The 14,527-nt window shown below is 47.8% G+C and overlaps 1 protein-coding gene across 1 annotated transcript in view; it reads right to left on the bottom strand.

The window, feature by feature from the left end:
* Positions 1–13,974, bottom strand: part of LOC105567094 (protein gooseberry-neuro-like) — a 26,676-nt gene extending 12,702 nt beyond the window's left edge. The window contains exons 1-3 of the mRNA XM_012021651.1: positions 13,804–13,974; positions 10,710–11,023; positions 5,809–5,917 (exon numbers count right to left, since the gene is read on the bottom strand). Of these exons, the coding sequence (XP_011877041.1) occupies positions 5,809–5,917; positions 10,710–11,023; positions 13,804–13,855 (475 nt within the window). The 5' untranslated portion in view covers positions 13,856–13,974. The remainder of the gene's footprint in view (positions 1–5,808; positions 5,918–10,709; positions 11,024–13,803) is intronic.
* Between the last annotated feature and the right edge of the window lie 553 nt (positions 13,975–14,527).

The raw sequence follows: 14,527 nt of genomic DNA, 5'->3' as shown, positions 1-14,527 counted from the left end.
CGGTGGCCTCTTCAAAAAAAGAACCGGCTTTCTTTTGATATCGACGCCACAGGCATCGTTGGTGGAAATTTGACACCGAGTCGACATTCTTCGAAAATATGCGGTGGTCTTTTTTCCCTGATTGCTAAAGTGCTGCCTTCTTGACTCTCGAATGATACGATAAAGGTTCTGCCTCATTTATTGAGAGTTTAGTACACAATTTTTTTCTTGTACGACTTAACGAGTCGTCTCTTGTCGCGCATTTGCAGAATATATGTTATACTGCCAGCATCTTCACAAGCATAAATACTTTAACATAAAAGAATTTTTACTGCGTCTTTGCGAATGCAACGTCGCAAGTGTACGTCCGCAAGAACACTCGAGTACAAAGTACCTTTATAGAACGATCGATTGATCGTCCTCGAGCCGACGTTGCCGTATAATTAGCGTTTTTCTACAACATGCGCGCGAGCCTCGACTCTTAAAGTGCGCCCGCGATTAAATCGCGGCTTAATGAAAGAGAAGACTACGACGAGTTGCGGGCCGAGGAACGAAAGGTGAGGTGGCTCGGAAGAAACGACAGAGGTGATGCGAGAAATTAAAACGACAATGTAGTCGTTAAGTTTGCATCTGCGCGCTTTATACCTCGTTGCAATCATACCTTAAGTGATTAAGATGAAAAAGCTGATATTATATCTAAACATCTCCGACACATGAAAGTGTTTCTCTGCAGAAGTTCGAGAAATACAGTCACTTATATGAGGACAAATGATAAATGCAAACGTGGTGTAAAAATGTTAAAAATATTAAATTGCTTTGTGTGAAAACATTGCTTAAAAACACTCTACAGTTTTAAAGGATGCTTAATGAGGAATATCATTAAATTGATTAACGATTTAGGTATCTCGGCTTTAGCTTAAGACTGTGTTTCAAGACCGAAAGTTATCGGCGCGCAGTTTAACGTGTTGAAAAAAGATACGCAAAGATATGAAGTACCAAGATCCAGACCGACCGTATAAAGCATTGCACTATATGTGTCAGCCCTAGTAGCGCAATATATTGGCGTAATATTGGGAAATAATGTAAATCTAGTATTCCCAATATTGGTCCAATATTGTAAGATGGACGCCTTCTCTTCTTTAGCCAATATGCCTTAATGTTGTATCAATATTAAACCAATATTCTTATTACATTGTTAAATATTGGCCAATGCACTTCCAATATAAATCTAATATTATATAATTATTATCGTGCAATATTTGCAATTTATTCCATGGCCAATATTGGCTTTACGTTGGACAATATCGTTGGCCAATGCATTTCTAATATAACCAACATTGGACCAATGTTCAGCCAATGCACTGTGCTACTACACGGAGAGAATTTTCTCTTAAAATTTATCTTGAAAATCATGTAATCGTGGGACAACGTGGCATTTTGAAGAACTTTATGAAATTTTACTGAAATGTATGGTAAAATTTCAAAAAACCTTTATAAAGTCCTTCAAAATGCTATGTTGTCTCGCAATTACATGATTTTCAGGGTAAATTTTAAAAGAAAATTCTCTCCGTGTAGGGATTTCTATAAAACGGTCAAGTTTACTTATTATATAGATCTTTTTAATTGTAAATCGAGACCATACAACAGCCGGATACTCGCCCGCGGATTTCTTGGAAAAAAGACGTCACGATAAGTCGGGTGTAAAATGTATGTAAGAGTAAGTAATTATCAATCAATCCGAGGGGATAATCCCGCATAAACCTCGGACTCCTTCTCAATTCAATCCGAGGGTAAAGCCGCGTCCGTAAAGACACACGTCGTACGATACGGGTATGTACATCGCTCTCGGAGGATTATACGCTCGCGTGACAAGGATCGCGTCCACGGAGTCCTGCGGCCCCGATTCGTGCGGCGCATTAGATACACGCTTTGATATCAGCCCCGACGTCCGGGCCCTCTGCTCCCTTTCTCGCGTCCTTGCGTCCTTTTTCTCCGCCCGTGTAATCGCTCACTGACTCCTCTCGCATTCCTCATCGCGTCGATGTGTCGACTCTCGAACCGCGATGTTTCGCGCGACTCCTCGGAGATAAGGATTACGAAGCGTGGAGCGACAAAGTATCACCGCCCCGATACGACGTTGATAAAGCGAGGAAGTCGTGAATAAATTAGAGGGATGCGTGGTTAAACTCGTTCCGCCGCAAAGATTCTCCCTCCTTTTTTTGGGGGTCTTTACAGACCGATGTAAAAATAACGCGCTGCAAAATCGGAACTTTGTCGGGAAACACGTAAATGTTTCTGATAGGTCGAGGTTTTACGTCGCTCCACGTGGAAAGCGAGATTACTTTTCGCTCGTCGGGATCATCGATTCCACTTGAACACGCAGTAAAGCGAGGTAACGCTAATATAACATGCAAATCACCGTTTTTAGCAGTACTAAGGATCCGTCTCGATATTATCGCGGCTTCGAAAGATCTTATTGACTCTTCGCGCGCGGCTTGATAATAGCGCGCTGAAGCAACTCGCGACGGCCGAACAATGTGAACGTCCGAGCCGCAGCGATGTAATCTCGCGAATTCGATTGCGAATCGCGCGAGCGGCTCGGCAGCGCGTAAGAAAAGGGATCCCGGTGCGCCCAAGTGTGCTTAAACATCAAAAACAGTATCCCGTGAGCGTCGGCGGCGCATTCCCGTTGAAGAGCGATCGTCGATCGTCGATACAATCAATAAACCTGATTGTGAATCACTTAGCGGCGTTGTTCATCGCGCGGATACTCTCCCGGCCCGATCTCGCGTCGGAGAGACGAGATCCGAGAAAGAGAGAGGGGGGGGGGAGAGAGAGAGAGAGAGAGAGAGAGAGAGAGATATGCGAGAGAGGGATCAGAAGGAATATACATATTATACACGTGTGTCGGTGCAGCGCGAGAGGGACAGAGAGGAGAGGTGGTGCAGGGGGGTGGGTAGGACCCATTAGGCTAATCCCTCGTCGGCGGCCGAGGCCAAAGGAACGGAATAAGAAGGAATAAGAAAGCCACAGGCTACGTGTCATTCCTGCTTGCCTGCCGACACCTATACCCTGACCGACACCTCCGCCATGCTACGAGTATATCCGTCCAGAGGTGCTCCCTATCACGATTGCCCCCTTGCGCCCCCGTAAGTTATTCAACGGCACGGCGGCGCCGATAAGCGATTCACCCTTATCTGCGGAAAGCGGCAGCTTTCCGAGCTTGGGTCAGCCTTCACGTCGAAGTCGCCGATACTCGCGTCGCCGCGCGCGAAATGAAGGTGGGGGGGCGATACCGATTTAATTGTTATTTCACATTTTCGTTAAATTGACGAAATGACATCGCGATAATTCGCTGGCGCAATCGTTGCGATCCCGGATAGATCTGTTGAGCTCTTTTTAGTTAACGAATTTCCGGGCAAGGTATCCGTCTTGTAACGGTACTCGCGATATTTTAATAAGTGCCACTTGAGTGCTTCTTCCCGCTCGATATTGATAACAGGAAGTCGTAAAGTTGCGTCCGTTACAGGATTCGTTTTCATGGTGTACGAGATACGTCGCTCTGGAACTTGAAATTCGCGCGGCGCGGACAAATTGCATCGCCGACGCTTTAATTCGGCCGATCGGCGTTAATCAATTTTACCGACCGCGAAAGCGGTTAATGACGAATAAACGGCGGCGTGAATGAGATCGGCGTGAACCCGCTCGTTAAATAATTATTCATTTTTACACCAGTCCGGCGCGGACGAGCGGACGAGATTTCTATCGTTGTAATTTTGGGGAAAAATTATATGAAGCGCGCGGGACAGTTACATATCGCGAGCCGCGCATAATTAACCGTGCCGAAAGCGATACGCATCTGTAATTGACGGTTTCCGCGGTCTGCCGGTCGCGCGGTTGGCGTTTCCACAAAGGCCCCTTCTTATTGAAATTCGCGCCCTGGTTTAAGACGTTAATTATTGTTTTCCGAAATTTATCGAGTGCTTCTGGTTATTTATGGCCGACACTTTTACCGCCGCTCCGTCTCCACGCTCTCGACTCGAGTCTTTCATGCCCGAAATGCATCGTGTCAAAAGGATCGCTAGCGCGAAGTAATATGCGAAACGATATCCGCGCCGCAAGACCGTTTCTGCACGATTAGGTTGATTAAAAAAAATGTCGGGGACGGCGGGGAGCCGCGAATGAGCACCGCTGTCGACGTGTGGCAGGCGGCCCGTTTGATCTCCGCGGGACCCTCGCGGAGCCCCTGGGCCTTGAGGCCCGTTCTTGCCTCTTGGCTCTCGACTCTTTCCTCACATTCTCGACGGTCCGCGATCGAAGGATCTTTTCTCGACCCCGGCAGCATCCTCGCTGGCCTGACTTCTTAAGACTTTGGGACACCTGTACCGCTAATTCCACCGTGTCTACCTGTATCAATCACGAAAACAGATTTCCGCTTCGCGTTCGGAGCGTCTAGCTGATCGTGCGCGCCCGCGGCTTAGGAATCGGGATATTTCATTAAAGCGAAGTGGAGATCCGCATCGAGAAGGCTCAATGGCAGGTATTTACGCGATTGGAATCACGCGATCTAATGAGTTTATTTGTAAATTACTGTCATTTATACTATTTATAATACAAGAATTATCATTCGTCGTTAAATTTTAGAGATATCATTTTATAATACTTTGCTCTCTAAAAGTCAATCAGTGAATTATCACTGAAAACAGCGAACAGCACTGACTTGCAGTTATAAATATACTACCGAAAATTGCATTCACTTTTCAGTGATGATCCACTGATTGACTTTTAGAGATATAGATCGCCCAAGAAGTCAAATTAAATAAACTTCTCAATAATTTACCTTTATGCCTGACGGAATAAAAAATACACCGAACGAGATTCTCTCTATAAAGATCGCGATTGAGGTTCGCTTCGAATCCGTCAAGCGGGTGGAAAATTGCACAATTTTCCGCGTATTCGGAAGCGTTGTGAAAAGTCGTCAATGTTTCCAAACGCGTCGCGGAACAAAAGCGCATCACGGAAATCTCAGAAGGAGGAAGACGCGGGACGAAAGACGAAGGATAATATCCCATAAGATATTGACACTTCTGTAATCCGTTTGTCGGATGTGTGGGCAACCAGGCTAATCCCGCTCACGCCCACCGGAGATTAAATCCTGCCGGTTCGCCGACTCGTTCGGGCCAACTTGGTCCCTAACAGCGAGGCGCTTAAAGGCCCCGGTATATACACGCTCGCGTACGTCAAACTGGGACCACTGCAGGGACCGGCGGAGGTTAAAAGCTCTTGATGCCCCTCGAGACGATGGATCGCGCGTCTCTCTTTCCTTTTTTTTTTATCTTATCTTCCTCCTGCGTTCCATATTTCTCGCGCGATATCGCGCCGGCACGGCCTTTGCTATTGGGCCCGCTGCGCGGACTTCTTTCTCCCTGCTGACAGCCTAAAAGGGTAATTAACCCTTCGACTGTCCGGTGGGAACTTTACGCGGCTTTTCGTCCTATTTCGTGCTCGTTTTGCATTTCGCGAGCGGCGAGCGATCGAGCGAAAGAGATATTCGAATCGATCGAGAGGCTCGACGTCGACTTATCGTTTGGGATCTATTGGAAAATCGTGCAGATCGTAACAAGCGTGGGGAATTGTTTTACGCGTAACTTAAGCTAACGGTACACAGTACTATTTTTCCTACTAGATTGCTCGCGAGGGCCAATCAGGATTCAGCTTTAAGTCACCTGATCTAAAACTCTGCATCCTGATTGGCTCTCGTACGCAATCCAGTAGGAAAAAATAGTATCGCGTGTTTAATAAAGGAAATACAAAGAGACTCAGACTTACCGCCGCCTAATATGCCGTTGATAGTGTAGTCCTTCTTTCCGTCATCCCCTGGTCGTCCACCCCGAAGAAGTCTGCTAATGGAGCTGACGCTCGGTGGATCCGAGAAACCCTCCTATGTGCAAATCAAGCTACTTAAAATAACCAGCTACCCTAGTGGCGCGAAGCATTGACCAACATTTGGTTGTGTTGGACCAATGTTTAGCCAATGCACTTCAATTTGCCTGCTTTTCTAGTAAAAGCTTGTAATTTACGATTAGCCTAATCAATATGACTCGATCTCAATTGCCTGCTAAAAACGGAACTGGGTATCAAGTCAAAGTATCGAACCACCTTACAAATGCAATTGTTCAACGTTGACGGAGCCCGCAACCGTCTGCAAAGGTTCCTTCTCACGAGATATATAATTTTCGTATGATAAACGCTGGTGCGCTATTATTACGTTGATGATAAAACAGCTCCGACGCGTTTTGTTTTCGCATTAATTCACGTAGTTTCCGCGGATAAACATTTGCAATATATCCCGGATAGAGATTGCTAAGCTTACGCAAAGCCTCGTACGTTTCCGCGTCGATCGAGCGCACGCCGGCTCAGAGAGCAACAAACGCGGATCGATCGATCGATCGTAGGAGTTACGTGGCGTCGACGACCCGCGTGTGGCATTTGCAACCGCAGACTACTGCACTGCAATTTGGCGCGATTATTTTCGTGTCGGCGTACACATTTGCGCAGCGCCGAGAGAATCAGCATTATTATACATTGTGCCCCGGTACCGTTACACGGTGCTCGCCAGAATGCGGCTCGCGGGATCCAGGTTGCTCGGCGACGAAACGCATGGGTAATCGTGGAAAACGAAAGGGGCTTTTCCAGCGAGGCAACGCGATCGGATTTACGCCGTCGATGCAGGCGGGATGTCGTTACGTGACGACGATCGTTCCCAAGGATCATCGACGCGGGACTCGTCGTCGGTCGTTTGTGGAAACGAAGCACAGGTCCATCAGTATGAATTTCACGCGAGATAAATAAACTTAATTCGACGAAGTAAAAACTAAAATTGATTTTGCGTTTAACATCGTTTGATTTTCGTCACTCCATGAGCGAGCTCTCCTAAAATCATTTCATGGTGTTTATTGTAAGCGAGAGATTTGCTTCGAATGGCTTTACTGTGATTGCGGTTTAATTATACGTGCGACGTGAGACAAATGAATCATAAAATGTCAGCAGAATTGCTGCTTAGAATTAGAATTGCTGCTTAAATTACTGCGACCGAGCGCCTGTCATCTTGAGCATTCTGAAGCCTGACGAATAAGCGAAATGGCGATCGTTAGCCAGGATTTAATTATCTTGGAAATATACGGAGAGGAATTCAATGATTCAGCAAACAATCAGTCGCGAAATCCGTTATTCCGTTTGCGCGAAAGACACTGTCTTCCTCAGTCGCGATGCTTTCGGCGCTGGTCTCGCCAGTGTACCTGCAAGCGACCGTTACGAGAAACAAAAGGCCCGTAACATCGCGAACGGGATCTCTGTCGAGCCATCATCTTCGTCGTAATAATTGTAGTTTCAACGAATCCAACGCGGTTGCCGGCTGGATGTGTCCGCCGCAAAGTGAGCCGTTCGTAGGATGCCACACGGAAGTATAATGGCGATCAAGTACAAGGTATCCGATGTCCGATCCAAGCCTATCATATAATGCCTTTCGTTCCATACAAAATAATATACATTGTACGCGTGAGGCGTTTAGGAAAAAAAAAGACACGCGAGAAGATGACATGTAAATCTAATTTAAAAAGTGTGCGCCGAACGGGAAGAAAAATTGCATTCGGTTTATTGAGATTTACAGCGTTTCAGGACTCGACTTGTCGTTCTCCGATACGAAAGCGCATAACTTGGATATCACGATGAAGATGAAGATTATTCAGATCGAGTCCATTTAGCTGAGATCGCACGAGATATCGGATGCAGCGCGGGTCATGTAAGCTCCGTATAGTGTTCCAAAGATTTCTTCATATCTCGTGATTCCATATCGGGTATCGAGGAAACTTCGTCGCCACACCTACCCGGGCATCGTCCCGCGTTGCGAAGCCGCGAAAATCTCCGCACGTACGCACGCGCCGATACCGATCGGCGTTATCGGCGGCGCGATCGGAGAGACGGCGGCGATCGGAGTGCGTGCCGAACGGGCGATTCGCTAAAGAGAACGAGATAAATAAAGAAAGCGCGTGGTAAGATCGAGTGAGCATTATCCCGCGAGCCAAGGTGAAAGAACTGCCTTTTGCCTTTGCCGAAGATTTAAAAGAGGGGAAGAGCGGGTGGAAGGAACGAAGGAGAGCGGCGATTCGAGAGAGCGGAAGAGGGCGAGGGAGAGAGCGAGAGGGCGTGAGACGAGGGGGGGAGAAAGAGAGGAGAAAAGGGAAAAGGGGGTCGTCGGTGTCGATCGCTATCTGCCGGATCGCCGATCTCAGAAACAATAACGATCCTTCTGCCGGTGGTGGCTGAGGCGTCGGGTCCCGGGCGATGACAGGAAAGAGAGAGAGATAAACGTAGAGCCCGGCGAGGCGGCTGGACCACGGGAGCGACGAGGAGAGAGAGGCGCCTTGCGGGCCCCGGGGCCCCAGGAACGCCTCCTTCCAACATTAAATGCCGTATTAATGCCGGCCACGACCGGCCTGCCTCCACGACTGCAACGGCGTACGTGTTCTCAAAACCGTTTCTCGTTCCTCCTCTACGGCGACGGCTCTCTCGTCGTCCTCTCGTCGTCTCGCTCTTCGTAAATGCGCCGTCCATGCCCGCACTCCTTTTTCGAACGGTGTTTTCGGCGGTCTCGCTTCCCCCCCCCCTCCTCTCTCTTTCACTCTCTCAGGCTTTTCCTCGCTCTCGCGAGCTCTCTTTTCTCGCTCTCTCGCCCTCACGTCACTTCCTCTAATGTATCTCTCCTGTCTCCTCTCGTATCATCTCTCCTCTCTCCCCCCCCCCTTTCTCTCTCTTTCTCGTGCCATTATTCTCGTTTTGCTCATGCCTCGCTCTCTTCCGCTCTCGCGCTTTCGCTTTCGTTCTCCTTCTGGCTGGCTCTTCTGCAATCTCTCTTCCTCTCCTCCTATCCTTTTCTCTCTCGCGTGTATTTTTGCACGTCCTCCGCAGATTGATACATTTTCTCTTTATTGTCGCTCTTGCGGTTGATGCGCACGTTGCTTTCTTCCGGACAAGATTTATCTCTTTATCGAGCAGACCGCCCACGGCAAGGGGGGCGTTTCGGCATTGCAAGGGGGACAAAATATCCCATCTTATCGGAATTTCGCACGGTTTCGGTTTGAGAACCGCCGTCGATCTTATCGCGGGAGACACGTAGAGATATTCGTGGCCCCCCGAGATCCGATACCTGGCTTTTGTGTTGGCTTCGAGAGAGGAGTGCTACCGAGCCGGACAATCGACATGATCGCAAATAAAAGCAAGATACGTGCCCGGGGGTGAATGAGGATTCACGTCGCTCGCGTGACGAAGCCGCTGGATTAAACGGTCAATTTAATTTCCCAATAGTTCTCAGCGACATCACCTTTCGCTTTCATCTCCTTCGCGAGGCACGAAGTATTTTTACCGAGAGACCACACGTTGAGGGGACGGGGGGGGGGAATACATTTGCACAGAAATCGTTCAAGAAATCGTTCTCACGTAATATAACTTTTGCCAGTCAGAAACTTCCCTATATATATTTGCATTCTCCTTGCATTCCGTAATTCACCGACGCCTACCTCGATAGCAACTCATAATTAAATATGTCCTCAAAGTCGGCGTTGACGTCGCGCGAGTAATTAAACTTCCCTCCCTCTTCATGGTAATATTCTTCCTCCGTGCACCGACGTCGCAACGGCGCGTTTGTTTCCCTTGCCTCTCTCTCTTTCTCCCTTTCTGTCTATCGGAAAATCATCGGACGGCACGCAGAGATCGTGCGGCGCAACGCGGAAGAGATTATTCACGGAAAAGCACATTTGCATACTCGAAAATCGAGACGCGGAGGTGTTACGCCAATGAGGCGTGGGTGTAGACGGCGGTCAGTAAAGTATTAAAGGACACGCGAGTCGCCTCGGGCTGCTCACGTACCCCGCCGCTCTCGCCTCGTGCACAAGATTAAAAAGCCCCATTGAGCATGATCTCCGAGAGAGATAGAGACACACACGGGTAAGCGCGCAGAAAACGTCCACCACGTTCGATCGAAGGGGTCGAGCGATGGCTCGCGGGCTTCTCGCGGACGGAAAAATGCCCGCGTGACCGGAATAATGAAGCGGCAGCTTGAAATCGCTGTTTTTACCTTCGTATTCGTACAACCGTAGTGCATTTCTTCTCTCTCTCTCTCTCTCTTTTTATTATATCGTACGTCTCCTCTTCACTGTTAAATTCGTAGCGACTCAGTGAGTCAAATTTGACTCAAGTCGCCACTACTCCTATTCAATATGTTGTTACTTTGCACTATCATGTGTGTGGTAAAATTTATTACATTAGCACAAATTGCAGTTAAGGTGGGCTCCTGCGTAAACCGACCGAAAGTAGAAAATATTGAAATTTAAGTATGTTGTAAATGTGAGATAAGGAGTGGGGCAAGGCACGTGGGCACCTATATACATTGATACGTACATACGTACACATATACATCGAAATTGCTAATATATTATTAGAAATTGAACAAAAGTGTAGGACTGATTATGTACGTTATCAAGAGAGACAATTGGAAGAAGGTGGAGCTTATTTGTTAATTTATTGGAAATAACCACGGTTACCCGCCATAACTTTACCACTACAGTGGTAGTGGGGGAACAGCAGTGCCGCGCCCTCGTGACCCGAAGTTGTGAACTAATCAAACTTTCGTCACCGCTAAAATACGGAGAGTTTGGATCCCCTGTTCCGCTCACCTTCATGAGTTTATCTCTGATCTCCCAAGAAAATATTCCCGGATTGTCCCTCTTCAGATCTTCGATTCTCGCCTCGACTTCCGGCGTGGCCACTCGCGGCTTGCTGCCGCCGATCACGCCCGGGCGAATAGACCCGGTCTCCTGATATCGATTCAGGATCTTCGAGACGCAGCCGTGCGAGACCCGAAGCTGCCTGGAGATCACGCAAGGACGGACTCCCGCGGCGGCCATTTCTACAATTTTCAGACGGATGTGATTAGGCAAAGGTCGTCCATTGATGAAGACTCCACCTAGCTGATTCATCCGTCCTTGCCCTGCAAGAAGAAACCGACAAGATTTACAAAATTCAACTTTAGAGCCGCAAATATTGTCAATTGCTATGTACACGGGGAGAATTTTCTCTTAAAATTTACTCTGTTCGTGTTACTTATTGTTAGTAAAATGTATGGTGCAATTTCAAAAACTCTTAAAAAAGTTTTCGAAATGTCACTGTTGTCCCACGATTACATGATTTTCAGATCAGTTTTAAGGGGAGATTCTCTCTGCGTATATAAACCCTGCTTAGAGACTTTTTAGTTTCAATTACCGAACGTACAGTACCGGCCAATATTATATTACCTTTCGATTTTTTTTGCGCATAACTAATTTCAAGTGCGCGAATGAAAAATTCGAAAATCATGACGTACTTCGTTAAATTTTATTATCCTTCGTGTACAAGATGTACCTGTTATCAGGTGTCTACTGTAAAATTTTGAGCATATTCGGTGCACTTCGACGAAAGTTCTGCTCAGACAGCCTAAAGGTGATACACTTTTGGCCGGTACTGTACATCGCAAATCCCCAAAAAATATATTTTCACGAATTCACCTTGATGTGAAATGAGACAAAGGAGATTTTCGAAAGGCACATATCGGACGAGACATTAACAAACATGAAATAGGCGGATGCTCGTTTCTCCGCCGGCAAAAATGCACGTGGCGAACCAGCCGCACGTGGTTCTCATCGGAAAAACGCGAGTAAACGAACGTGGAACGGAGGGAAACGCGGTTTCGTGAGCGGGCAGCGCGCGCAATTGCGGTGATTGGGCTTGAAATTAACGGCGGAATCGGACCGGGGCGCAAACATGAAATCAGATAACAGGAGCGGCGCGCGCTCTCTCATACGCGGCACCGGGGATACCAAAAACGCGGCTAACAGCCGTAAAATTGAAGAAGTTATGCCCGCGCGAGGAGAGGCGTGCACCGGGGCCGTTTCCAGCACTAACGAGTATAAAGCCGGATCGTTAGTCGAATTAGCCACCCTACTGTACGTGACATTAGCTCCCGTATCATCAGGCCATCCCGGGTAAAAGTGCGCGCGCGTTGCCGCACGCGTAATTACTATGTTTACGCATTACGGACGCTCCGTGTACACAGAGCGGAGAGACGGGTAATTATAATAATCGCCGGACTGCGCGCGCGCGCGCGCGCAGGACGACGGAATCTCATTGTCGACGGAAACGCTCGGTTGAGGATCCCTTTCAAGGGACTTCCTAGCTCTCGGCCGACATTTAACAACGGTAATCGTCGTCTTTGTAGCACCGACCAGGAAAGACCTGCTTGCGTCGGGACGCCTTCTGAGCCTGCCGTCTCCGGCGTCCCGCGGCGCGCACGGTAGAAATTGTCACGTCTACTGTAACTGACCTTTGCGCCGCCGGATGCCTTAACAAATATTATATTTTAGAAATCCGCACGCTGTGTTCAACTAATGAGACAAACGAGACAACCGGAAACATTGGAGGATTAACGCGTTCTTAATAATGAAGTACAACGTTCTTGTGAGGTGTATTATAGATTTCGATGTTTCGACCGATCTCTTTCGCAAGGTCGTACCTCGATTTTAAGCAATCTAGGACCGAAATGAGCGTTTGAACAGAAAAGCCGGAAATCGTGTAAAATCGAGACACGATCGGAAGAGATCGTCGATCTGCCATTTGTTTAAAATAACACGTTTTTCTTTTCGTTTGTGGAACTGTAATCGACTGGCACGGATTCAGATAAGAGCATACGTACATGATCTATCATTTTTAATGACCCGAGCGCTAATTACCTACTTAGCGAATGGGATATATCGTTTCGACAATTTGCGGTTCGCGTTACCGCGACGCGTTTCACACAATGCGCCTAAGGGAAAATTGTGTCACGCCTAATAAATATCCGTGACCGACGCGGGGCACGATAATATCAAATGTAGATTTGTCTTATTCAATTTCGAAGCGCGAGCTCATATTAAAGATGAATATCAATTAAATGGCGGCGAAGGGGAATGTTTAATGTATGGCCAGGCGCGGCGCGAACGCGCGTTACCATTTAATTTACGACGGGATCGCTCGCTTTGGACAGGATTGATTTATCAAAATCACACGGCGGCGCGATCGATCGAATGTGTGTTAATGGCGATCGTGACTGAATTTAATTATCGTCTTAATAACCGAGCGCGAACGTGACGATCAAGCGGCCGCATTGTTATCGACGTGGCGTTGCGTAAATTATTTAATCGCGGTAATAGAATTTTCAAATGCGACGATTAACGTCAGCAGTTAATTCGACGCGAATGCACCCTTTTACGCGTGCTGTTATTATCATACGAACGCCGCCGGAGACGCGCGCGGCCAGATAAGATCTGAGAATCGCAATTAAGAAATGCAAATCGCGAAAACTATTTTCCATTACAACATTTATGCATCATAGTCACCGGGAATTGAGCGGCAACGATTATAACTTGTCGCAGTGCCTAATTTATTAATTTTTTTCAAATTCACAATCTCTGCAGCTGATCTTTGACTGTCTGAAGATATATATATATTTTTTATTTAATGATACATGTAACGTTCGCCTGAGATTTCCGAGCCTCGTCGCGAGACTGAAACTTTCGTCAGACCGACTCTCGAGAAAACTCTTATTTTTGTAGCTGCTGTATCACACATTGAATTTTCTGATAAGATTTTCCGTGGAACCGTGAGGAGCACAAAGTTTTCCTTAAATGCCCCTCGTCATTCCGCTAATACAATTCTGATTCAGTTCGACGATCGTTCGCAATTTCGACGGGAACCAACCTTGAAATGGATATCCGCCGAAGATGGGCCTCATCCCGCTGGTGACGTCCATGTCGGTGGTGGTTCTCGTTACGTTATCCGAGTGACACAATTATTCTCACACACACTGACAGGGGAAACTCCACTCTCGCTACTTGAGCGAGAAAGCGCTCGTCCTTCACGCTCGCCACTCGTCCCAAAAGGAAAAGACTCTTCGCCGAGTCAGATCCAGAGGGAGGAGTGGTCGTGCGTTTTGGTCCCAGGTCCCAAGTAGACGCGGATGGTCGGGTGGGATTCCGTAAGGGTGAGAGAGAAAAAGAGAGATAGAGAGAGAAAGAACGCGAAAGAAAAAGAGGGAAGCAGAATGGACTCTGCCGCGCGGAAGGAACAAATAAAGCGCGACTCTCTCCGCGGTCTCCGCGTACAGGGGGTGCAAACGGTGTTTAACGCGAAGCTGCCACGAGTTGTCCTCGAACACGGGGGAGGGCAACGTTGCGATCGGCCACGTTTCTGAGCCGGGAAACAAGAAAACGAATCGGCGCACGTTGCTTTCGTTACGAGGGGTACTACGGCAATAACGTGTCAGCTGTGGGGTACCGTGTGGTCCCGTGTGTCCCTCGAAAGAGAGAGCACCGAGGGGGGCTCACGTCCGAACGCAGGAGCGGAGGGTAGAAGGGAGGGGGGTCTCTCGCGCTGGGACTCATGATAGCAGTGGAGTCCCACTGCTGGCTACGCCCTGCCACGT

Source organism: Vollenhovia emeryi, unplaced genomic scaffold, assembly GCF_000949405.1.
Source record: "Vollenhovia emeryi isolate VEMERY1.0 unplaced genomic scaffold, V.emery_V1.0 DF939140.1, whole genome shotgun sequence".
In the NCBI taxonomy this organism is placed as follows: domain Eukaryota; kingdom Metazoa; phylum Arthropoda; class Insecta; order Hymenoptera; family Formicidae; genus Vollenhovia; species Vollenhovia emeryi.
This window is presented reverse-complemented; position numbering and strand designations above follow the sequence as displayed.